At 43.8% G+C, this 27,191-nt stretch overlaps 1 protein-coding gene across 2 annotated transcripts in view; it reads right to left on the reverse strand.

The window, feature by feature from the left end:
* The window catches only part of adamts9 (ADAM metallopeptidase with thrombospondin type 1 motif, 9), a 306,177-nt gene that overhangs the window by 206,282 nt on the left and 72,704 nt on the right, over positions 1-27,191 (reverse strand). For both annotated transcript variants that reach the window (XR_013576832.1, XM_078543655.1), the window contains exons 12-16: positions 5,030-5,178; positions 4,631-4,812; positions 4,394-4,530; positions 4,170-4,287; positions 2,625-2,720 (exon numbers count right to left, since the gene is read on the reverse strand). Coding sequence is in view for 1 of the 2 variants with exons in the window: in XM_078543655.1 (XP_078399781.1) it covers positions 2,625-2,720; positions 4,170-4,287; positions 4,394-4,530; positions 4,631-4,812; positions 5,030-5,178 (682 nt within the window). In the remaining variant the exon portion in view is untranslated. The remainder of the gene's footprint in view (positions 1-2,624; positions 2,721-4,169; positions 4,288-4,393; positions 4,531-4,630; positions 4,813-5,029; positions 5,179-27,191) is intronic.

A 27,191-nucleotide genomic window follows, 5' to 3' on the forward strand; every position in this document is an offset into this window, starting at 1 on the left:
ATGAAGTACCTTGGGGCATATTATTATAAGTGCTATATAAATACAAGTTGTTGTTGTTGTTATGGATACTGGTACCCGCAAGTCTGACATACAGTCGTTGTCTGAGAGAATATTGAATTAATCTAATGTTTATTTGCAGCAGACTTAAATAAAAATCAACTAATTATTTTTCCAAAATGAATCAATTTAGTTAATTCATAATGAAATAGACTTTTTCTGTTTTATGATAGTAAAATAATTTTATTTCATTTTACACAGAAGAAAATATAACACCAAAAATAGTCTGTAATGTCACCCCAATCAATTTTCATAATGCTAGATTTAAGTTAGTAATATTTACAACCTCTTTTCTTAACAAATCTTTCCAGTTTGTAATTAGGTCATAGTGTTTATTGGTTTTAAACTGTTCTGCGCATGAAGCAATCCTGCACCTACAAACATTAAACTAAGCTTTCACTCAGAATATTTTTTTTAAAAAGGTGTGCATCACCTACACAGTTCAGATTCTTCATTCATTTCTCTAAATACATGGACATCAGGTACATCCTTGAGATCAACTAAATGTTATCATCATAAATATTCCTTTTATTTGGGCGTGGAAGACTGGTCACAATTTCAGTGTCTTATTCTGCTGGAAATGGATATAATTCACCTAATGCTGCCATGTGTAAAAATGCTTCTGGGGCACATGAAATATGCATTTGCCGCCACTGGGTGAAAATCTTTATTAATTTTTTTTATGAGCGGGATTTTCCAGCCCAAGGTCAATGGACTTTCTCCCGCGGTGGGTCCTGCCATGACAGGGCCAGAAAATCCCGGCCTAAATTTATTCTTTCATGGGACGTGGGTGCTGACAAGGCCAGCATTTGCTGCCCACCCTTAATTACTCTTAAACTGAGTGGCTTGCTAAATCAAGTCAGTTTAGTTAAGAGTTAGCCACACTGCTGTGTGTCTGGAGTCACATGTAGGCCAAAACAGGTAAGGACAGCAGATTTCGTTCCCTAAAGGACATTGGTGAACAAGATGGGTTTTTACAACAATCAATGATAGTTTCATGGTCTCTATTACTGAGACTAGCTTTCAATTCCAGATTTTATTTCACCTGCTGCCGTGGTGGGAATTGAACCCATGTCCTCAGAGCATTAGCCTGGGCCTCTGGATACTAAGTCTAGTGGCATTCTCACTATTCTACTGTCTCCCCATTAAATGTAGTGTAGACTGCAGAAACAAATCTTTGCCGAAATGGTTTATGCCATATGTTTATACTACATACAAGTTTCCTCTCACTCTAATTACCTCTTTGCACCTCACCCCTATATCCCTTTATCACCTTCTCCCTCATGTATATATCAAACTTCCCCTTAAATGCCTTAATGCTATCTGCTTCAAACACACCACATAATAGCAACTTCCAAATTATCACCACTCTATGTTTAGAAATTCCTGCTAAATTCTTTACTTGATCAGTTAGTGGCCATCATCTGAGCAGAAATAGTTCCTCCATATCAGGCTTCCTCTTAGTCTCCTCTTTTCTAGAAACTGGAGCCCCAGCTGCTCAACTTTTTCTGATGCTTGCATCTCCTCAATTCTACTAATATCTTTGTAAATCTCTTTTGCACTTTCTCCAGTGTTTCAATATTCTTTTTGTAATATGGAGATCAGAACTGCACACAGTACATCAAGTGTGGTCTAAACATTACCTTCCTGCCTTCGTATTCGATTCATCTATAAATTAACACCAGTATATCATGTAGCCCCAGCACTTTATAAGACTACAAGATGTGCTAACAAAGTTGTGATGCTGCTTCTATTGGTTTATGTATTGAACGTCACTTAATTAGGAGGAGCCATTGCAATACTACTCCTATATCAATATCATCCTGTTAACATACAGCATTGATTACAGTCCTTGCAGTCCTTCACTGTGCTCATCTGACATTTCATATCTGGGGCCTGGATAAAAATCCATTCTAGAATGATGGGAAGAAAGTTTCATCTCTTTGTTGGCTGTAAGGACCTTAAGTGAAACAAGCTTGATCAGTCGTAAATGGCAACACTTAATGCAGAGCTTTGCTGAGATTGGAACCATGGCACATTAGCATAAATGGAATTTCACATCTCAAGATTTGCTTATCTGGGAGTGCGTCATGTTGGCACTACACCTCAGAATTGGAAAAATGATGCATTCACCAATATTGATCTCTTACCAAATTAAGCAAAAATCGCTATCTAAAATATGCAGAAAGGAAAATTATATCGGTTTGCAATAAAACCTCTATTATCTACCATAATGGAAGGATCACCATTGTGGACAATGGAAATTGACAGAAAACTGAGAACAATACCCTAGGCACAGAAATCAAGACAAATACAATTAAAATATAAACAGAGGTTAACCCAGGTCATACGGGAAGAGATAAGTGTCAGCAGACTGTGCAATGCGGTAACTTTATGTCCACAAAAATTTGATGGATAATCAGGAAGGTTAAGTTGGAACACTAACTTAGGATTCACTGTATGTAACGCATAAAATGAACCAGAGTGTTTGGAGTAACAGTGTGAGCAGATAATATTATTCGGTGTATCAAAATAAATTATTATACACTACATCAAAATGAACTTACCAAGATAGTTGTCATCCTCTGGTTTCCCTGAATGGCTGTGCTGTCGCACATCAATATTTGTAGCACCAATTGGTATTTGTACGACAACATTATATCCTGAGAAATGTCAAACACCATTTTAAATATACACTTAAAACACAGGGTAAAGAAATAAATTGCAATACAACATGCATTTGAAAATCACTGGCCTTAATGCATAAATCTTAGTACAGCTGAGTCACAATCGTTGGAATTATTTAACTGACTGAAATTGATTTTCAGTACATGACAAAGCACTGTTTCAAGCTACAAGATCATAGTAATTGCCCAATTTACATATATCTTCAGCAATTCTTCACAAAACCGATTCACAATTGGCATGGGTAATAAATGGCCTTGCATGAAGCAACACCAATAAAAGGGCCATTTGTTCCTTCTGATCAAAACTGCAACAAAATAATAGTGGACTTTTTGGAGAAATAATCCCTTGGCTGTAACTTAAAAAATGCTAACATCCCATCCCTATGAATTGTTTTCCAGATTCGAGGTCATGGCAGGGCACAGCATCTCAAAAACAATAACATTCTATAGTTGCTACTGCATTAAGAGTTGCTACTGCATTAAGAAGGACACCACCCATCCTTTGAAAAGCACCATAAAAATAGTGAACTATACTGCAACAATGTTGAGGTAAAATTGATGCATGTTTGTGTTGTAATGTGAATGGTGCAAAATCTTGCACAATGCTTGAATACGTTAAGTTTATCCAACAGTTCTGTAGTAATTTTAAGTTGAAGCAAAAGGAGAAAAAAATTCTAAAGTTATATTTTAAGACGATTGCATAATGAAATAATTCATATTTTGAAATTCAAAACATGCAACAGTGCGCTAGCAGTGTACAATTCTTGAAGCTGAAGGTCAAGGGTCGATTGCGCATCAGAAGTCCTGATTATTTTCATTGGAAATCATAAAAGTTACCATTAGTAAGTTATCTCAATGGAAAATTAGGAGCCAGCTTTATAATTTTGATAACTTTACATTAAGTTTTCTCCTTAGTCCCTTCATCAGATATTTGCAACTGCCAAATTATTGGGCAATTGTTATCAGTATTAGATGAATATCAACCAAAATACTGAGTAGTACATTCACTAACAGCAAGAACATCCAGGTAATGGTTACTTTTGTAATTCAAAATATAACAATTTAAAAATGATAGCCATTTAGTGTCAATTTTTTTATTACACTCTAAAGTACAATTTATAAAGGACACACTTAATGGCCAAGCTTTTGTCTGTTTTAGACAGGTGACAACTGGTACCTGTTAACCTTAGCAATCAATGTATTCTGCCCTATTATTTCTCACAAAAGTAAAACAATTACCAAGTCTTTTTAAACAAATAGCAGTGAAGCTCAGTTGATCCATATTTCTCCATATGCATTTAAATATATTGTAGTAAATATAGCTTCCATTAGTATTAAACAGTTCCTGCTTGTGTTCTTTAAATTAGCCTTGCTTAAACTTAATACCTTCGGCAACAATAATGATCAGATGAATACAATTCTTACCATAGTGGACAATATTAAAGGTGCCTGCTAAGGTTTTGCATGAAGAATTATCACCACCACAAACACCACATTTATCTCTTCGTGCTTTTGAATTCAAGACATGATCACACCCAGCTTGCTGTGGGGGAAAAAAAAACATTATTTTTAATCAGTTTTGCAAGGCTCCAAAAACCATTTTTGAAACATCAAAAATGTACACAAAATCCTTATAGTTAGTTTTGTACCCGACAAAGTCCTTGTACACAGACATCATTGGTATCTGGCCCACAAAGTGTGCCATCGATAACTCTGTCCCTGAGCTGATAGTAGACGGTAGTTCCAGCTACTCTGCAGAACAACTTGCAACGATCTTTCATCAAAACTGAAATGATAGATTAATTCTTTGTTTAATGATTTTTATCGTCTTCATTGGTTAAAATGTAAAATATAACAGTTTTCCCTCTTGCAAAGGAAATACTCACTTCCACTGTACTTAGGAACCCAACGCACATTTGGAGGTAGGCCATTAATGTTGAAGTGTCTCCCATCAAACTGTGCGCATTGTTCTCCTCTGAAGTCTTTCTCTTGCTTTGGACAATGTTCGGTGTTACATGATCGAAATTTCATTCTTCGACCAACACAGTATTTTCCTCCATTTCTGGGCCTAAAATTAGCAATAATAATCATTCCATTTCCACAATGTAATAAATAAATTTGAATACGTACTGTGAAAGGTTGCCACAAAATAATATACAACATATGATACAAACTAAATCCATTCAAATTTTGACACAATGACACATAGATAAAAATAACCTATTAACCTTTCAAAATTTGATAAAGTTTTTATTGCACTCTGTATGTTGGAGCAGTTTGCTTACTCTGGTTTGTTGCATTCTCTAACTGCATTTTTAATGCCACCTCCACAGGTTCTGGAGCAGGAACCAAATGGACTCCAAGGTCCCCACGTTCCATCTACCACAGAGGTTTCAGCAGGATCCTTTACAATGCAAATACCATGTTTGCAGTGCTGTAGAGACAAACATTGGAGAGAAATTAACTTGTGTCTTTTGAAAACTGCAAAACCATAAATCTGTTTCAGAGAAATAACCTCAATGGTTTAAATGTAATGTCACCAGACTTGAAAACAAGATATGATTGTACATATTTATGGATTGATTATGCTTTGCGGCACACAACAACCATTTGCTCTATCCCTTAAGAGAACTGACTGAGTAATGTATTTGCTTATGAAAAGGCAACTATTCAACATTAAACATTTTAGGCTTGACTAGGAAAGACAAATTACCTGTCATTGACATGAGGTGGGGTACAAAAACGATTTATGGCATTCAAAAGGGCACATTTAGCATCTAAACAATTATCAATGTCATGTGAGACTGATTAATGGTTGCAGGCTCACTAACAAAAATAAACTGTAATTCCTCTCTTATAGACATAATGTATCTTCTAAATTTCTGAGCTATTTTATTTTTACTGGGCTAGAAGTCCTGTTCTGTATTTTTATTTTTCAACACAATAATATTTCACTCAAAACCATGAACATACAGCCTTTAGGCGTAGAAAACAGACTGGTGTGGACACTTAGATAGATTGACCATCCTGTTTCTTGTTTACTCCATTTTCCTAATCTTAGACACCATGATGCATGAATGAATGTGTATTTTGGAAAAAGAGGCATGAAACATTATTTTTGAACTTGCTAAATCCCTAAGTGTCTTTCTGCTGTTGACTCCTCATTAACCCCCTCCCAGATCAATCAGCCCCAGAGTAAAGCTTGGCTTCTTTAAATTGCTGTAGAACAAGCAAGATCAACACAACATAAGTGAAAAATGATTGTTTGAATAAGCACATCGGAAACAAAAAGAAAATTGGCCTAGAGCATCCAGTCAGCAGCTGAAGCAGAAATGGGCAAGGATTCCAACGAGTGTAGGAGAGTCGGGGAAGAAGAAGACAGGCTGGGGAGGTAGTGGCATGGTGGTATTGTCACTGGATTAGTAATCCAGAGATCCAGGGTAATGCTCTGGGGATGGTGGCTACCATGGCAGAGGGTGATTTTTGAATTCAATAAAAATCTGGAGTTAAAAGTCTAATGATGACCATGAAACCATTGTCGATTGTTGTAAAAACCCATCTCGTTCACTAATGTCCTTTAGAGAAGGAAATCTGTCATCCTTACCTGGTCTGGCCTACATGTGACTCCAGACCAACAGCAATCTGGATGACTCTTAAATGCCCTCTGAAATGGCCTAGCAAGCCACTCCATTGTATCAAACAGTCAGAAAGTCTACAAGGAATGAAAACGGACAGACATCGACCTAGGCACCGGAAACAACAACGGTAAACTCAGCCCTGTCAACCCTGCTAAGTCCTCCTTACTAACATCTGGAGGCTAGTGCCAAAATTGGGAGAGCTGTCTCACAGACTAACCAAGCAACAGCCTGACATAGTCATACTCATGGAACCATACCATACAGATAATGTCCCAGACACCACCATCACCATGATAAAAGCAAAATTCTGCGGATGCTGGAAATCTGAAACAAAAAACAGAAAATGCTGGAAACACTCAGCAGGTCTAACAGCACCAATGGTGAGAAAAACAGAGTTAATGTTTCAAGTCCATATGACTCTTCTTCAGACCACCATCACCATCCCTGGGTATGTCCTGTTCCACCGGCAGGACAGACCCAGCAAAGATAGCGGCACAGTGGTATACAGTCGGGAGGGAGTTTCCCTAGGAGCCCTCAACATCAACCCTGGACCCCATGAAGCCTAATGGCATCAGGTCAAACATGGGAAAGGAAACCTCCTGCTGATTACCACTTACCGCCTCCCTCAGTTAATGAATCAATGCTCCTCCATGTCAAACACCACTTGGAGGAAGCACTGAGGGTGGCAAGGATGCAGAATGTACTCTGGGTGGGGGACTTCAATGTCCATCACCAAGGGTGGCTCGGTACCACCGCTACTAACCGAGCTGTCCGAGTCCTAAAGGACATAGTTGCTAGACTAGGTCTATGGCAGGTGGTGAGGGAACCAACAAGAGGGGAAGAAAGATACTTGACATGATCCTCACCAAACTGGCTGCCGCAGATGCACCTGTCCATGACAGTATTGGTAGGAGTGACCACCGCACAGTCCTTGTGGAGACAAAGTCCCGTCTTCACATTGAGGATACCCTCCATCACCTTGTGCGGCACTACCACTGTGCTAAATAGGATAGAGTTCAAACAGATGAAGCAACTCAAGACTGGGATCCATGAGGCACTGTGGCCATCAGCAGCAGCAGAATTGTATACGACCACAATCTGTAACCTCATGGGCTGGCATATCCCCCACTCTACCATTGCCACCAAACCAGGGTATCAACCCTGGTTCAATGAAGAATGCAGGAGGGCATGCCAGGAGCAGCACCAGGCATACCTAAAAATGAGGTGCCAACCTGGTTAAGCTACAAAACAGGACTACTTGTGTGCCAAACAGCATAAGCAGTAAGTGATAGACAGGAACTCACCAAGACTCCTCAGATAGCACCTTCCAAACCTACGACCGCTATCATCTAGAAGGACAAGGGCAGCAGATGCATGGGAACACCACCACCTGCAAGTTCCCCTCCAAATCACACACTACCCTGACTTGGAAATATATCGCTGTTCCTTCATTGCCGCTGAGTCAAAATCCTGGAACTCCCTCCCTAACAGCACTGTGGGTGTTCCTACATCACATGGGCTGTTCAAGAAGACAGCCACCTTCCAAAGGGCAATAAATGCTGGCCTAGCCAGCGACGCCCACATTCTATGAACGACTATAAAAAAAAGTTCCCTTTTTTGACAGTAGCTGCCACAGTCAGGTAAGGTTTTAAAGATCCAAGTCCTTTAGTGAATGAGTGTAGGTTAATGAATGGATGAGTGAATGGATGAGTGGATGTTTGAGTGAATGAGCATTTTGTATTGTCCCACACAACAGACCTTTGAGAAAAGTTATAGCTCAGGGATTAAAAGGGACAGTAGCACAAGGATATGAAATTGGCTGAATGACAGGAAACCGAATTTAGTGGTTAATGCAAGTCTTTCAGGCTAGAGGAAAGTGTGTAGTGGAGTTCCCCAGGGGTCAATGTTGGGACCCTTGCTCCTCCTCATATATATTAATGATCTAGACTTGGTGTACAGGGTACAATTTCAAAGTTTGCAGATGATACAAAGCTTGGAAGCATTATGAACTGTGAGGAGGAATGTGTGGAATTTCAAAAGGACATAGACAAGTTGGTGGAATGGGCAGAAAGGTGACAGATGAAGTTCAATGCAGAGGAATGTGAAGTATTTAACTTTGATAGGATGAATATGGATAGACAATATAAAATAAAAGGTACAATTCTAAAGGGGATGCAAGAGCAGAGGGATCTGGGTGTACATCTGCATAAGTCATTGAAGGTGGCAGGACAGGTTGACAGCATGGTTAATAAAGCATCCTTGCAGAAAAGAAGGCTGAGAGAAGATTCGATAAAAGTATTCAAGATAATGAGGAGTCTGGACAGAGTAGATAGGAAGAAGCTGGTGGAGACTGGTTCAATCAAAGCATTCAAAAAGGGAATTAGATTGTTATGAAAGAATGTAGGGTTACGTGGAGAAGGCAGGAGAATGGTACTAGGTTAAAAACAAAAAGCTAAAAGCTACTGCGGATGCTGGAAATCCAAAACAAAATAAAAACAGAATTACCTGGAAAAACTCAGCAAGTCTGGCAGCATCGGCGGAGAAGAAATCAGTCAACGTTGAGGGCTCGAAACGTTGACTGATTTCTTCTCCGCCGATGCTGCCAGACTTGCTGAGTTTTTCCAGGTAATTCTGTTTTTATTTTGAATGGTACTAGGTGATTGCTCATTTGGAGTGCTGGTGCAGACATGATAGGCCAAATGGCCTTTTTCTGCGCTGTAACAATTCTGTGATTTTGGGTGAATGGGTGAGGTGGGTAGGCTGGTCAGTGGATGGGTTGGGGAGGGGGTGTTAGTCGGGTGATTAGGGAGTGGTTGTTTCTGGTCGGGAGGTTAGTTGTGTCTATTTGGGGTTGGTAGTTGGATCTGGTCGGGGTATTAGTGGGTTGGTGGGGATTTAGCTGGGTCTGGTTGTTGGGGAGGGTAGTTGGGTGGTTGGGACAATTGGGTAGTAAGTGTTGGGGGGGGTGGGTTAGGTGGTCAGGAGGTGATTTGAGTAGGGGGTCGTCAGTTGTGCTGCTCAGATGAGTTACAGGGCTGTTAGACCAGACATTAAACTGTCTAACATTTCCAGGGTTAGTGTGTAGGCAAGTCCCATGTATCTAGTCCAAGTCTCTACCCTAAACGCAGGGTCGGACACATTCGCAGTGTCCCCAGCAACGGAAATCAGCCCATTGGAAGTTTAAACTTCCCGGCCAATTCCCATGTATGTCGTGTGTCAGGATTTCCACAGGATCCTGACCCACATCACCCAACATCACCCATCGTAGACAATTCGGAGACCGGCAGATTTAGACGATTGTAACATATGAATGCAAAACTAATATAGCCATACTTATTTCAGTTCACTGAATTCAGTTCAATTGCTAGGTGTTACAAAGAGTCATTCAGTAACTGCATTACTATATTCTAAAAAATTTAATTGCACATTTAATGCTTTTAAACCAAATTCAAGGTAATGGATTTTTGTTCCTTTAACTGAAATATATTTTCTCAAAAAACTACCTATGGTGAAAAGTAGAATAAATTTAAAGTGTAATGTTCCTTGGACTTTTAATCGTTATCTCCCACGCACAATGTATAGGGTAAAGACCAATAGGAAAAATTTACAGGAGCATTGTCCTTGATTTTTCTCAGCACGTACATCTCAGCATTAGGCTGAGGCTAAAGGAGCTGAAGTGGGATTTCAATCCATCATTAGTACTAGAAGCACACTTTCAACAATGCTGTTATCATGCCCATAAGACATGAAAGCAATCATAAACTATTTAAATCAAACTTTACTTTCTGCTTATTTAAAAAAATGAAATTTGCTGACTAAAAACATGGCTGTTACAAGTCACATGTTTTGCAGGTTGGCCACAGTTTTGGAAACTTCCAATAGTAATTACAGGACAAAACTCAATCCTCATCCATGTGGAATCTCACACCTATCATTGTGTGGACCCATTACAATTAATGAAACAAGACGGTCTGTCTCCCCAGCATGGACTTATAACAAAGATAGCCATCGAAACCCATTATACCTGCAGAGGTGATAATAGCCGCCATCTATCTCCTAAGGTGAACAATGGATTTTGAACAGAGACATGGGGCAGAATTTTGCCTTTGATGGGTGGGCGGGCCCGAACGGCTCGGCGGTGGGCGGGCAACTGATCGCTGCCGCCGAAGCGGGCTCCGCCGCCATTTTGAGTGGGCGGGCCAATTAAGACCCACCCAGCGGACTGTCCAACAGAAAGCCCTGTGTGGGGGGGAAGGGATTCCCCAACTGTGAAAGTGCACTCTTTTGCGCATGCGCGCGAAAGAGCGCACATCTCCCTGAGACTAAGTGCTGTCTCAGGGAGATCGGAGTAAGCTTTATAAACTTCAAAAATAGGAAAGTAAAAAAATTATCAACATGTCCCCCTCATGTGACAATGTCACACGAGATGGGACGTGTTAATAAAAAACACAGAAACTTTATTAAACTTTTTAAAGACAGACATGAAACCTCATCCCGCCAGTGGATGAGGTTTCATGTTTTTTCAGAAGCCCGCTGGGGCTCCTGGCCTGCCCACCAACCTTAAGGTTGGACGGGCAGGGCCTTTAATTGGGTTAACTACCCTGTCAATGGCCTCAATTGGCCATTGACAGGTCAGCGAGCGGACAGCTGATTTCACTGTCCGCCCGCCTTCCTGAATATTTAAATGGGGCGGGATGACGTCGGGGTCATCCTGCATCATTTTCACGTTGGCGAGCGGGCCCCGCTTCCTACTCGCCGACGGAAAAATTCTAGCCATGGAAACTGATTGATGAGTCTGTTTAAGGTAAACAATGGGCAACACCACATGACCTAAGCTCCTCTGGCCTTTGGAAAGTTTTAATGTTACACTCCTGGGACGCCCAGGGAAGTCTGCTGTTAATCACCCAGCCTGTCAACACCAAAGCTGGACTCTAGGCTGACAACAAAGCCTGCCTCAAGTCAAACCCTCCTTGAAGCCTGGTTCTATGGATGATTCCTGCCATCACCTGTAGAGTGGACCAAGTCTCTGGATACCAACCTCATCTTGCTGTGCCATTAGCAACTTTGAAGGAATTTTCACAACAACTGCTTTCAGCTAGCTGAACCCGCCTGAACCTTTACTCCTACTTGAGGGAACCCTCACTGGACTTTGACATTCACATGAATTGATATTCATATCTTTGGTTCTTTTCTTTTTTTAGGTTTTTCATAGTTGTAAAACTCTTTGCTTTCCTTCTTGTGTGCTTGTGTGTTTCAATGTAGTTGCGACGACCATCCCCTGGGTTTGAATGTATGGATAAACAATACTTCTAATTTGACCCTAAAGAGAGTTTGCTGCAAGTCACTTTAAAATTGACCCCACAAACAATCATGAATGAACTTGGCAAAGGGAATCCCTCATGTGAGCTATTAGGAGGATAATGGGAGTCTATTACGTCTGATAGTGATACATGAAGGGCTCTCCATGCCCACCTGCTGGTAACTGCAGACCCACTCCTGTACACATTGGTGACTGGGCTTTGCTTTGGTATATGAATGGCACACGAGGAGGCCTAAACTCTCAAGGTATAAACAGCAGATCTGATGAAACATTATGCTGGATAGCTCTTGAGATCATGGCACTGAATGAAAGTATGCCAGATCAATTTGCAATCAACAAGATAGCACCAATCATATTTTCAGGCATTGTAGCACTGGTAAATTTCTGTGGAGAAGTGGCTCAATATGGTGAGGAATAGTGTATCTATCTAGATACAACGTTGTATCATCTGCTGGAAGGACACCTACTGCTGGCATGTAGTATAGGGGTAGCAGAACAAGTGATGGAGCAGTCAGATGCTGCTCCCAGCTTACTCCAGGGGCCTCCTTTGCCTTTGTTATTGCCCATCATTTCTTAATCCTCTGACCTTTCAGCCTTGCCAAAAGTAGCAAATGGGTTGTGATGCCTTTTGAGCCTTTCTAAAGTATTTCAGAATACTGCCTGCTATTCCTGGTCCCACATGACACCTGCCTTTAATTGTTCCCATCCTTTTAAATTTAATTTACACACAAAACGTTTTTATCTATCAGTAATGTCCTTCCTACACTTGTCCTAATCTCAATTAATAAGCTTTAACAATTAACCTGATAAAATTAGTTAATTGTATTATATCCTGAAGGTATAATAAATCCATATAGCACAATTTAATTCTTTTGCAAAAGCTAAGGAACCCAATAAAGGACAAAGCTCAAAGTAAAGAGTGAGAAATTTCATAAGTGAATCTCAACTTCATTGAAAGAATGTGCAATACTACATTTAAAGTTGAGCAATCTATCGTTCATTATCCAGCAAATTGTATGCATAGTCCTTGTAATGCACTTCTCAGAGAACAGAGGACCCACTTATTTGTAATCAAGGCAGTGGGGAAGAGGGACACCGGAAGGTGTAGTGGGCTACCAGTTACTCCTTCAACTTTGGAGTATGATTTGAATTTAGTCTAAACTGATTGAAGGAAATTCTCTCCCTCAGTTTAGTCTTCAAGAGGAATGTGAGGAATTTTCTAAACTCCCCTTCCCCCACAACAATTGGCCTGATTTTATCTGATTTTTCACATCTTTCAAGAGATTACATGGCTCCAGGTGAGTAGGGAGTGTCTGTATTGTGATGCCTGGGGAAACACATTTATATGGGATATGCTAGAAGGGCCAGCTGGTCTTTTCCTATTTGACATTGTGATGTTTGTATGAGCTCAGAGAAGCCCTAAACAAATTCTCTTTGAGTTCATGCCCACAAAGCATAAACCGACACAAAGTTAACAAAGTCATGAAAAATTCAGGAAGGGTAGCCAGTGCAGGAAACTGAAATGTCACATAGGTACACTAGAGGGTGCTCTTCTCTCGTGCGAGTTATGACATTATTGAAACAGCATAGAATTTTGATCTCCAACAAATTATGCTATATCTGGCCTGGGAATGCTCAGCGCTGCTAGGGTTCAAAGGAGAAATACTCAATTTTCCACTATAAACATCTTTCACATTTACATGCAGAAAATACATGATTTTAAAAAAAGCCAGAAACTAATACCACTGCCAGATTGTATTTTTCATTCGAACAGCAATGTCTGGCACAAGGGTTACTCCGGGTAATGAACATACAACTTTCTTATAGAGCAGTATGGGCAATGGTTTTATTTACATCTTAACAGAGTCCCATTTCAGAATCACACAAAGAATAGATTTATGGAGCTAGGAGTTTCCAGCACAGAGAAATTCCATTAAAATTTACCCAGCGGCCTGTTGCTGCAGCCTTTCCAAGGTTGCGAATTATGGCCAGTCGAAGGGCTTCCCAGAGCGGTGTTGGTGAGCAGGCCAGACAGGAGGGTAAGGCAGGGGGGCACTGTGCCCCCTCGAGGAGGTGGCAGCACAGCGAGAGGTCCTGGTACCCCAGGATGGGAGGAGGAGGCCCCCCCACATGACCAAACATGCCTGGGAGGAGGTGGCAGAGGTGGTGAGCTCCCGCGACGTGGTGCGGCACACCGAGGTCCAGTGTCCCAAACGTTTCAGCGACCTTTTGCGCTCAGGGTGAGTATCATGTTGGCACTGGTCACTTAACCCAGCAGGTAGGCCTTCCCACCTGGTGCCCCTAACCTCAGCTCCCCCCCCGCCAAAGTCTGAATGTCTACACTGAATCACCGATGGCATGTGTCCTTCGCTGGGTGGGCCAGCAGATATTGCCCATGCCAAGGTCACCCTGAGAGGGTGGTGAAGAGATGGCTTCTGCCCCCGCAGTAAATGGTACACTGTGACCCACATTACTGTTTTGGGAACAACCTGGAGGAGCTGCACCTAGGCGTAGTGCTGAAGCTCCAGGGTATGTCAAAGTCAGGATGATGACATGCTGGGAGGGGAGCTTCAAGGTGGCATTGGCAACGATCCATTTGCTGTCCTCTGTGCTCCATGTGCTTGCGCCTCCTTGCTATGGAAGGTTAGACTGTGTGGTGTCTAATGTGATGCAGGCAGCATTTGACCAAAGGGGACAGACCTAGCATCTTTGTGTGAGTGTTTGACAGCAGCGGGGTGAGAAGACACTGGAGCCCTGCAATGTCCCACTCTGGTTGGGTTGGGCCGTCCACGAAGAGAGTCCAGGCACAATTAGCACTAATCAATGCTCTTCTCTCCTTTTCAGGAGAAGAATGCACATAATGCTGCTGAGGGGGTGAGGACTGGCGGGTCGGCACAGTTAGTGATTCTCAGCCACTTCGAGCAGGAGGCCCTAGATTTGGAGAGGTGCCATGCATCCAGGTTCACCGGTGTCGGTGAGGCTGGGGCGCCACGGGCAGGTTATACCCAACAGTGAGGTCACCATTGTTCTCCCAGCAGCCATGGCAGTGCTGAATGTTCAGTGATTGAAGTTTGCAACATGGCTTGACCATTGCTTATGCAAGGATGAGCGCATAATGATCCGGGGGACAGGGATATACGTTGAATCAGTTAACGTGGAGACAATGTCAATGTCCTTGCTCTTCCTTTCAGCATCAGCAGAGCAGGGCCGGGAGGAGGAGCAGCTGAGGCCCCCTCTCACAACTGAGGGCCCTGAAGTCTCACCAGCGTCACACCATCTCTGCAAGGCAGGCACCAGCGCAGATACTACCACCTCGGTGGGAATTAGAACATCGGCTAGTGTCCCGGGGCACAGCGGTGAGGGCACTTCACAGCAGGTGGAGGAGCTGGCAGAGACAGAGAGTGCCCATGGCGCCAGCAGTCAGAGGACTGCAGGGGGCCAGGCACATGCTCAGTCGGTGCCCTGATGATGTACCTCTGGAGTCATCTGCGATGCAGCAGGTGCAGGAAATGCGGCTGGGTGTGCGGGAGCATCTGGTGGGGATACATGAGGCTATGCTTGGCTTAGTCCGTGGTGGAGGAGTCTATGCGGACGCTCACTGAAGCAATCAGCCTCATGTCCGAGCGCCATGCGTCCTCCATGGAGAGAGTGGCGATTCTCGTGGAGAGGCTCCTCCAGGAAACCCATCAGGGCTTCCTGGGGATGCGCTCGGACCAGCAAGCCCTCAAATTGGCATTGACCTCAACCGGTCATTGCCAATGTGGGAGATGGTCTGGGCACCAAGTTTCCCAGCTCGGTGCCCATCCATTCACGGTGAGCAGGGAGATCCGAAGCAACTTCGCATCGGCACAGCAACTGCTTGTCGTCTCTGTGGGCTCTTCCCAGGGCGCTCCAGATGAGGACGGCAGCTCGTCCGCTCCTCTGCCAGCGACCGCTGCATCCAGTGAGGCTGCGACGAATGGGGAGATGCCAGTTGTGGAACTGGCAGCTCCTTCCCAGGTGGGGCCAGCACAGGCTCCACGGGCCAGAGGTCGACTGCCAAGGTCATCGAGGCACACAGGACAGCAGAGTCAGCAGGCTGTCTCAGATGCCACTCCGAGTGATGGGGCAGCACCAAGACGTAGCACCCGAAAACGTAAACATAGGGCACCTTAGGCACACCACGGGTTTATCACTGGTGCTTTTGTGTTGGCCCGCAATGAGGTTTTTATGAGTTGCTGTGATGTTTAACACCTTTTTCATTTTGTTTCATTAAGTTTCTTTGGTTGCAATAACAAATTCAGACATGTCACCATAGCTGAGGGTGTCTCTTTTGTTCTGTAGGTGGATGGTTTCCAATAATGTAATGTGTGCTTTGTGGGACATTCAGCTCTATTAACAAGGACCTTAGTTAATGTTCCCATCCAGGCAGATTTTGCACTTAGGTCTCGAATATGGAGCATACAGCCCAGGCTTGTCCTGGAGGTCCATACGTGGTGTGTTAGCTGAAGATTAATTGGATTAAAGCCTCCTGGGTGTCCTTGCCTCCCTGGAAAATGCCCAGGTCAGCGTCTACCCCCTGAGCATTTCCCTGTGCATGCTCATCCTCGGACTCACTACTGGACTTATTGTGTGCATCCACAGCCAATGCGTCTACGTCTTCATTGTCCACAGCGTCCCTCCTTTCCAGCGCAGGATTGTGGAGAGCGCAGCATGCAACCACTATCAGCAACACACGATTTGGGGGGTACTGGAGTGCGCCCCCTGAATGGTCCAGGCATCGAAAGTGCATATTGAGAAGACCAATGGCTCTCTTCACCACATCCCTTGTGGAGGCTTGGCTCCTATTTTACCGCTGTTCAGCTTCTGTTCTTGGATGGCGGAGAGGTGTCATGAGCCATCTTCTGAGGGGATAGCCTTTGTCTCCCAGCAGCCATCCATCCAGCTGGGCTGGAGCACTGAAGAGCCCCGGCACCTGGAAGTGTCTGAGGATGTAGGCGTCATGGGAGCTGCCTGGGTACCTTGCACAGACTTGTAGAATCAGCATCCTGTGATCACACACTATCTGCACGTTCATGGAGTGGAAGGCCTTCCTGTTGATGAAGGCACCGGGTTCACCTGCTGGCGCCTTGATGGCCAAATGTGTACAGTCCATTGCACCCTGGACACGGGGGAAGCCAGTAATGCCTGCAAAGCCTCTGGCTCGCTGTGTCTGGCTTGCCTGGTCCCAACGGTAGAGGATGAAGGTCAATGCACGCCTGAACAGAGTGTCTGTAACCTGCTTGACACAAGTGTGGACAGCTGATTGGGAGACACCACAAAGTTCATCCACCGAGCCCTGGAAGGAGCCAGAGGCACAGAAGTTGAGGGCAGCTGTGACTTTTAGAGCCACTGGCACGGGGTGTCCACCCACACAGTTCGTGGAGATCGAAGGCCCAGTCATCTGACAGATATAGTTGACTGTCTCCCTTGAGAGAAGGAGCCTCCTTCGGCATTGCACCTCAGACATAGTGAGGTAGCTGCTTCACCGCCTATATACCCTGGCAGCAGGATAGTGGCGTCTTCTGCGGCCCCTTTCGCCTTGGACTACCTCTTGGCCTTGCACCCCTTGTGCCTGCGCCTGACCTCCCAAAGGTAGCTCCCCTGGAGGCTGCTTGTGCACTCCTGGCCTCCTCCCCCTTCTAGCCCTCCCTTCCTCCTTAGAGGAGGTGCTCTATCCCATTCCCAGGCTAAGGAAAGGCTTCCTGAAACATACAGGCCCAAAGAAGATTCCTGACTGCAGAGTGCTGACCTGAAGGTTGTGAGTCCAGACCAAGCAGCTGGTAGGCATTTTGAAGTACTGCAGGTCACACAGGCAAGTATCAGTAACTTTGAAACATCAATATTTGACAGAGCACACTCGCGACCCCACTGAGCTCTCTTCTCCCGCCTGTGGATGAGGTTTATACAAATGTGTCACACCCACCTGCCCGTTGCGCCCATGCGCCGACCTGAAGATTGCACGGGTGCCGAAAAATCGTGGTCGATTGGCGCCTCAAGGGCCTTAAGTGGCCTGTTAATTAATGGCTGGCATGCATCAGACAGCATCGTGTGCCCGCCCAATGAAATATCGCGATGGCGCGCGGTGACATCGGGACGCTCGCCCGATGTCACCATGCGTCATTTTACAGGAAAATTCTGCAGAAAGTATTCATCCTCATGGTGAATGAGGTAGAGCTAACAAGTCTATAGCATGCTACTTCCAATGTTAAGTTGAAACTCTTCCTCACCTCTCACACTAATTCAGTCTTAGCCTTGTCAACGTTGGCCTTGGCTCCCATGGCACACACCTCTGAGTCAGAAGGTTGTGGGTTTGATGGCCTACTCTAGCGACCCGAGTATATAATCCAGACTGACATTTCAATACAGCATTGAGGGGGTAATGCATTGTTAGAGGGGCTGTTGTTTGGATGAGATGTTAAACTGAGGTTTCCTCTGTGCTCTCAGGTGGATGTAAAAGGTTCTATGACACTATTCAAAGAAGAGCTGGGGAGTTCTCCCAAGTGTCCTGGCCAATATATATTATGCAACCTGTTCATGTGTAAATGTCTGTGTGTACACACATGTATACACATACCATCAGTGCGGTTGAGGCGAGTTGGGGGAGGCAAGGGCTGCACTGTGGTTGATGGTAGTGTACAAGTGCGTGTGATGTGGGGGTGGTGGGTGAGGGAAGCAGCCACGCATTAGGGAAACTGTGTACAAAGTGACCATTCCTCTGCAGCTGAGACAGTTCAGGTGCAGCCATATTGACATGCTTGGAGTCAGGTCTCTAGCTTATCTGTCCATCAAGCAATGCTGAAGGTGCCACCAAATGCTCCAGAGCTTTTCACCCTTGGGCACAGACTGCAAACTAATGAGCGTTTTAGTGGACTGTAGAACAGTTGGACGGCTGGGCAAGTTGTGCAATCTGCTAAAGCTGGCCATGGAGCAGTCACTGGTGGAGGTGCACACAGCCCCTTGCAATGTCATCATTCAAGTTTGAACCAATCTACCCCATGGTTCAAGCTCACAGTGCAGCCTTGCAGTGTCATTAGAAGAATGTCTGTGCCTAAGTTGAGAGCAGAGCATGCAGTGGGCAAAGCTCATTGTTCAGCTGGTGTGTGACCACCACAAACGCACCCTGCAGGTCTGCGCACGGTTTCCAGGCAGTGTCCACGACGCCTACAGTTTGAGTAGGTCTCAGGTCCCTGGTGTCTTCCAGGATCCACAGAGGCTGCAGGGTTGGCTCCTAGGGGACAAGGGCTACCTACAGAGGACATGGCTGATGACACCCGTGCGGCGGCCTCAGACTGCAGCAGAGCGAAGGTATAACGAGGCTCATGCTGCAACTCGCAACTTGATGGAGCAAACTATCAGGATGTTGAAAATAAAGTTCCGAAGCCTGGACTGGTCTGGTGGAACCCTGCAATATAGTCCACAGAGGGTGTCACGCATCGTTGTCGCTTGCTGCGCCCTCCACAACCTGGTGCTGTAACAGGGAGAGGAGCTGGCTGAGGAGGAAATGGAGGAGCTGCACATTTTCTCTAATGAGGAGGACATCAACAGGGATGGGGATGAGGAAGTCCTCGAAGGCAAGAATGACGGTGATGTGAGGCCACAGCACTGGCCAGACGAGGCAGGTGTGCTTGGGAGGCCCTCATAGCTGCTAGATTTGTGGAGGATGACGACAACGTGCAGTGAGGAGACACATAGATCTTCACATTGCATCTTTGAATGTTTGACTTCTGTGTGGCAGATACCCTCTGTGATAAGGCTCCTGTCATGGAGAAGCAGCGGATGCCCATAGTCCCTGCATTCCAGGAGGATGATGAAGACATGCAGTGGGGACACTCCATAAATCCTCACATGCGTTCTGTGAACAGGGCCATATTATGGGGATGCAGATGAGAAACTTTAACTTTTCCCGATCCTATGAAATCCTTTGTGAGCTGAACCCTTCAGGACCACACTGTCACCGGACACAGATTCTGATGAGATGGGGGCGCCAGCTGCATCTCAAAAGGTGCTGGAAGCACACAGAGAGAATGACGGAACTCTGTGCTGCCACGACATTCTGGCAGCCCTGTCGAGGTGCAGGCATGACTGATGTGACTAGTGACTGTGAAGGCACACCATCAATCTTTTTATAAAATTCATTCAAGGGATATGGGCATCGCTGGGCCATTTATTGCCCATCCCTAATTACCCTTGTTTTAGAGGGCAGTTAAGAGCTGTTAAGACCCATTGCTGTGGGTCTAGAGTCACATATAGGCCAGGCCAGATATGGATGGCAGATGTCCTTCCCTAAAGGAACCAGATGGGTTTTTACAAAAATTTCATGGTCATCATCAGACTTTTAATTCCAGATTTTTATTAAATTCAAATTCCACCATCTGCCGTGGCGGGATCCTGGGCCCCCAGGCATTACCCTGATTCTCTGGATTACTTGTCCAGTGACAATACCACTATGCCAATGGCTTCCCACTCTGGGTACCCGAGAGCCTCTGGCTGACTCCTAGGGGAAAAGGGGAATCTGGAGCAAGATAGAGCTGCCCCGCACCCCTCTTACGTACAAACTGCTGCAGCCCAACTATGGTGTCAGCGATGTAGTTCAGCCCGCACAGCAGCGCAGGACCAAGATCTCCATGGCGGCTGCCATCCTGCCAGTGTTGCCCTCAGTCTGTTGGCATGCCAGCGCTATCACTTCAGGCTGAAGGTAACCGGCCGCCTCCATTGTGCCTTGCAATCTGAGGAGTGCAGCAGACATCCCATCCTGTTGTTCCCTAGCTTGCCTTTACAGCTTCAGCAACTGAGGTGTGACCGAGTCCAGAGGCTTGTCATCTGACTCAGACTCAGCAGATTTCTGGTCTCCAGCAGTCCTCTGAGTTGTTGGAAACCTGAGAAGTCCCTGCCTCCGCCTGTTGTGGATCAGACATTGCCATGTGCTCACCAGATTGTGATCCAGAGCTCACTCTAAAGCTTGGTCCCACCGAGGTGTGTGTCTCTGCGCTGGTGGAGAGCGGGGTGAGAGCTGTGATGGGTCTTCAATCAGGGTCTCAGGGGATTCCTCTTCTGAGGTGTTTACAGGGCTTCAGTTGAGGACCTGGCCATGGATTCCCTCGGCTGTTTCCCAGATGTGTCTGCGAGAACAAGAACCGATAATTAGTGTATGGCAGTGGCCTGTGAAACAGGACACCACTCACAGGCTAGTTGTCCGATGGATCCTCACTTGGTTGAGCACCGCTGACATCACCGTCAGCACAGGGGTGGTCCAGAACTTCGCTGGCCAGCTGAATGGCCCTGTTTTCAAAGTCCGTGAGGACCTTGATGTCGAGCATTCCTCCACCAGTCTGTGACCTCTCCCTCTTGTTGTGTGCCAGCTTGTCCTGCATGAATACAGATTGAACAGGACGCCTGCCAGGCCAGATGATAAGTACGCCTGGCATGTGCAGGTGGTGAGTGGTGTCATGAATGGGATGAGGACAATGAAGGTGTGTGTGAGAGAGTGAATGGTGATGTCCCTTGTACTGGCGGTGAGTGAGGGCCCTGTTGATATGTGATGGGTTTGTGAGTGTATGAGTTGAGAGTGATGAGAAGAGTGACTTATCTTGGCGGAACGGAGGAGATCATTCATCCTTTTTCAGCATTGGGTGGCTGTCCTCTTTTGCAAGGCATTGATGCTGACCACCGCTGCCACCGCCTCCCAAGCCCGATTGGTGATGTTGCTGCTCCTCCTGCGGTCAGAGCGTGGATAGAGGACATCACGGCGGGCCTCCATGGTGTCTAAAAGGCTCTCAAGGGACACGTCACTGAATCGGTGGGGGGGGCTGCAGTCTTATTGCCTTTCGGGGCCATGTTTTCTGTGCAGCAGTCCTGGGCTGGAAGCACTGAGAGGTGTGCACAGCTGCACTTTAAGTATGGTGCCCGGTGTGAGGGAGCGGCAAGGTGATGGCGTGGTGGGAGAATCGGGGGCTGCCCATGAGCGAAACGGCATGTTTCCCTGAAATGCATGATTAACAAGGTGGGATTGGGACAATTGGGATGTGATTGGGACGTGAAAAGCTGCCATTGCGGCCGACGGGTAAATTGTTCTTTTTGCCGCCCACTACCACGCTTAGTGCAAATCTAGGACAATTCCGCCCTTAGAATTCATAAATCAAGGTAAATGCATGGGTTAATCAATAATAGCCAGCAGAACTTTGTTAAGACAAGTCATACTGATTGTTTTGGAGAAATAACCAAATGATAAAGGAAATCCAGTATAAGAAAAGATGTAGCAGCGTGGATAAGCTGGGTGACAAACAGAAAGCAATCAGTTAAGGCAAATTGTTCTTCTCAGACTGTGGAAGGGTTGAAAAGAGTGTACATCCAAAGATCAGTGCTCAATCGACTTTTCTCAGTATATACAAATAAATTGGATTGCTATGGGGAATGCAAAATTCGATGAGAGAGAAAGTAAGCTTGGCAAACCGCATAGTGAGATGTAAAAGGCTTAATTTAGCACGGACTGGTGGCAGGTACTATTTAATATGGATAAGTGGGTGATACACTTTGGAGGAAAACAAGGCTTGGGATTGTTAAGGACGGGGAGATATGTGGGATAATTCTTCCCCTTTCCTCACCACTTGGCTAACTGCAACAAGATGTATTTTTGAGAAGGAGTGTTTTAACCCTTTTGAGTGTTGTGGCTTTAAAGAACAGACACAAACTGGCTTTCTTGTAAGTCTAAATCAAAAGAAAGGATAAATGTTTATTTCCATAAAACCTGGAATGTAAACACGACAAACACCTGCTTCCCAAACACACACACACACGAAAAGATGATTTTTAGAGATGTAATATCTCTAAAAGGTAAAACAGAAATAGGTCGCTTCTTTACAGTCCTTAGGATGGTGTTTGAAAACGCTGTAGGCCTGAAGGATTCCCTCCTGGTTTCTTGAAGACAAATGGAGGTTAGAAGTTTCTGGCTGTTTCAGATGAAATTGTGGCCAAACTCCTGTAGTGAAGAAATATAATCTTGCAGGTAAAATGAATTAGCCCCTTTCCCCTGCCTGAGAAAACTTATTTTTTTGAGGCAGAGTTCTTTCCCTTTTTGCTGGGCGATCACTCTCTCTAAGGTGCTTGTCCCAGGCTGCCCTGCTGGGCTCCTTTGTGGATTACTGAAGTATCAGCTCCCTTTCCAGCCCGTTTCAGTCATGTGATGGCAGTATTGTTGTATTCCATTGTCCACATAGTGGGTTGGAGCTGATGTATTTGACACATAATGGGAAAATGTTTGCTATCCCATCAAACATTCTATCTATGATCATCTCATTGAATGACTTTATTTGAAATCCCATCTTCAGAAGCTGACAGTTCCAGCAGCCATTGTCATTTTAAAGCTCTTTCATTGAAATGGTGAGGGTAGTCAATTAGAACCTGGGAAAATTATTCGTATTTTAAGTAACTTCCCAGACATATTGCTTTGTCTGTCTAGAAACCACAACAGAAGTCACCTGGCTTTCCAAAGTTCATTTTGTGAAGTTATAGTGTCAATATTTTTAAGTGTCTGATTAACTTTATCAATTAACTTGGGCATAGTGACAGTCACAGGATTATATCCCAGAACCACCCAATATACTCTCAGACCCTGTATCCTCCCTTCTAAAGTCCCCGGATCTGACGAGCTGCCCAGTATTTCTTGAACCTGTAATAATCTTAGAATCATGGGACCCTTCTTCAATTATTGCCAGACCTTGGGATCCCCCAAAATCCAGCTAGACCCTGAACCCTTCCAGGTATTTGACCTCCCAGTGCTCTCAGACCACTAATCCAAATGGTAGTAAGTTATTGCCCCTATAAAACATGCCTACTGTTATTTAGCTTGTTTCATCATGAGCAATGCCAATGGCAATCTGCTGGCCAAAATTAAATTTTTATTTGAAAATTTTGTGACTTTTAATTCTCAGAAGTAGATTATCATCACCAGGAAAAGTGGAAGAAAAAAACATTTCATGCGGTGTCATTGAATGACACCTTCCGCCATTGAATTTGTTATTATTCTGGGTAGGTCCTATTCTAGAAGTCATCAACTCAAGTTTCTGAGAATTGTTACAAATACAAAGTTTATAAGGTTGCTGTATTTTGGGTAAATGGAGGAATGCTCTGAATTGTGCCTGATGGGGATGGGCTTTTGTAAGGAAAAGTCAATAGAAAGTCATTGTGATATTGGGTTGCAGTTTTCTTAAGATATCACTGAAACTGACAGAAAAAGATCAGTCTTCATTAATCTGAAAGAAAGAGAGAACAGAAAGATAGAGGCAGCCAGTCCTAAACCTGAAGCAGAGAAAATGCTATCTTTATTCACCACGTGGAAAGCGGGTGGGAGCTTGTGCTCAGATTGAAGAGACCAAGCTCATGAGGATTTAAACGAGGCTGGGAAATTCGCCTAGCTCCGGCTAGAAGGAGAAACCTCCAGAGTAACCTCACCATGAAAGTCAGTCAGTTTGGGGATTAGAAGTTACTCAGCTGGAAAAGGAAAAAGGAAACAGGCCATCAGGAGTGGAAAATAGCTTTGGAATGGTTCTGTGAGAATAAAGTGTCTACTTAAGGGACAGAGTAAAGTATAACCACAGTAGGGGATCTTTGGTCATTTTAAAAGTTAAATGGGGAAACTTTTTAGTAGTGTAGAGTATAAGTTGCCTACGGAATAGTGTTTAGACAATGTTGCTTTTAGTTTGTTTGTTACAGTAGAAGTCTTAAAACTTGAAATTTTGTCATATGATCCTTTCAGTCAATTGCTGGAAATTCAAATATCTTTTTACAGGCTATCAGTCTCTGTGGGGATCGTAACAAGAGTTTTATTTCTCCTATTATTGTACAAAATGTTGCTTCAGGTCAAGAACTTCATTTACTTCTCTCTAATACATTTCTAAGTAAATGATATGCAGATGTTCTGATCATCAATAATTTGATTGTATGGAGTCAATTTTGTGAGAACCTGGATGGTTCTTGAAATGGTTGTTTAATGAAATTTTTATTCTCACTGCTGCCTTGTATTGACATCACTGATTCTAATCTCTTGTTATTATTTGTGTTTCACAGGCTTGCAGAGAACCATATTGTTCTGTGCCAAACATTCCTATGGTTTAGTATGAAAAGTCAGATGTGACAATTTGGCCTTAAATTGGTGAATTGAAGGTAATTAGTGCACAGGATTTGAGAAGCTCAGCAGTAATCCTGCATACCAGTTGACATGGTCCTGTGATCCCCAAAGGATGCATTTGCTTACAAATTTTGGCTGGCTGGAAGTTTCTACAAGTTGTATTTCGGTTTTAATTATACCACAAATTAATATCAGTAAGCTACTTTATTTTCCTTAAACACCTTTTAATTTAAAGTAAAGTAATGAGAAAACTAAAATATTAAATTTTGAGAATTAAATTTCAATAGCTATTACCGTTGTTTTAGAGTCATGCACGGGAAACTGTCACAGCCAACAATGGTTAAAATTAATAATCATGCAGTTATTTGGTATAGTGGAAGGCTTTGCAATAACTTTTCAAAGGCCACATGCAGACTATTGACTTTGTATCATAGATATGAAGCATTCCTACAGGGTATAATGGGTGCCATCTCCATATACTTGCATATTTTACAACAGTGGTTCTGAGCCACTTGATTAATTGGCCTTGAATTTGATGTGGCTCTTCACTAATATCACCAATCTGCATGGAATTAAGTTGTCTTCCATAGCTAATGTTGAAGCTTGCAATTAGAAAGGCAGCCTGGCTAACCATGCAATGTTGCCTCAGCATGTTGTAGCTCAGAGTTATGTGATGCAGTTTTGCATCTATTGGATTTGTACATGTTAATCTCACCCTGACCATGCGTCAGAGAAGTGAACCAAACAGAAATCATTGCTATTTCAGAGAGATGACTGCACATGTGATAATTTTATTTTTTTAAGTTGCCTGATAAAGCAGAATTCATTATTATTAACTAGGAGCCATATGTGCCAGGAGTTTTAATTTTAAAAGATCCAGAGTACAGTTTTACTTCTTTTTTTGGACAACAGCAGATTTCTCTTGTGCTTTAAGGCTGAAAGTATTATCATTTCAAAATTTTGCCTTGTCTTTCATTAATTAATTCCACATATTGATTGTAGTCTTTCTATTCTTGTTTTACAATTTTCTCTGCTTATCACCAGACAGAACACTGGGAAGTGGCAGGTGATATTCCTATCGCTGAAGTATAAGGATACTTAAAGCAATGTAATAAGTTAAGGCTAAAAGGGGGAAAACCTCCATCCAGTAGCACCGTCTGAAGCAGCATTATGCAGACTTGTGTTGATTTCCGGGGAAGGCAATGTCACAGACTACTAACCTGTATGGGTTTCTTCAATGGTATCAATGAAGCAGCCTTATGCAAACAAATTTATCCACAAACAAGTTTCTCAGGTTCATTGGATAAACTCAATGGATAATGTAGTACTCAGTCATTTAGAGTAGGAAATTTACAGGTTCAACCCATGGTCTGTTCCGTGCTTCTTAACCTCAGTTAGGGCATTGTCAAGGGCAGTAGACCTTAGACAGGAATATCAGCTTGAAGGTCAAGTGTTCAGTTCTCCCTATTTTGTAAAGTACATTTGAATATCCGGTATACAGGATTGGGTTTCATTGTGATACCTCAAATGCTGCAGCTAATGTTGGCCACCGTCAAATATAGGTGATACTTTGCTCTTCAACCTTATAAATGCACAACACAAAAAGCTGGTCAGTTCAACCAGCCATATGGATTTTGAATTCAAACTCTGTTGAATACCATCTTGTCTTTCAACTTTAACAATTTAACAATCCTTATTTGGACCTGTTAAGATATGACAGAGTCCTGTGGTCTTATGAGGACCTATACTATTTCTCCATCATCAACCACAATGAAGGTAGCTGGATAATCTTCCCAAACTTCCTAATTAACTTTTCATAAATGGCAGCATAAGAATAAAAACATGCATGAAACAAGATAGAGCCATTTGGCTCTTCATAGATGATGATCTGCCTATCATGGACACTAGCACACCTGTTTAATGCCATAAGGGAACAATCTGCAAACGGCCAAACAACAATCTGCAAAATTTCTAATTGATCCCAAAAGTAAGCAGTTGAAACTTCAGAATATTTACTTATCCTTGCACTTGTATTATTTATCCATAACCTCCAAAACATTTCCATGAATTTCTATCATCTTAGAAAACAGGAACTATCATGTTCCGTGGGTCTTTTGTCATGTCTGTCTATAATTATCCCATGATCTTCAATATCATTTCAACTAATTTTTTATCCATCCTTTTTCTGCAAGCATTAGTCAGCATATGGAATACATTTCCTGGGAGCCTGCTGCACATATACGCAATCCTCAGAGGTGGGTGAGTGGTGGTGGGGAGGGGGGCGGTAGTCTTTTAAGTTTTAGTTGTGTTTGAGGGGAAATGTTGTGCTTTTATCTTCTCGTGAA

This window comes from Cetorhinus maximus, chromosome 6 (genome assembly GCF_964194155.1).
Source record: "Cetorhinus maximus chromosome 6, sCetMax3.hap1.1, whole genome shotgun sequence".
Lineage (NCBI taxonomy): Eukaryota > Metazoa > Chordata > Chondrichthyes > Lamniformes > Cetorhinidae > Cetorhinus > Cetorhinus maximus.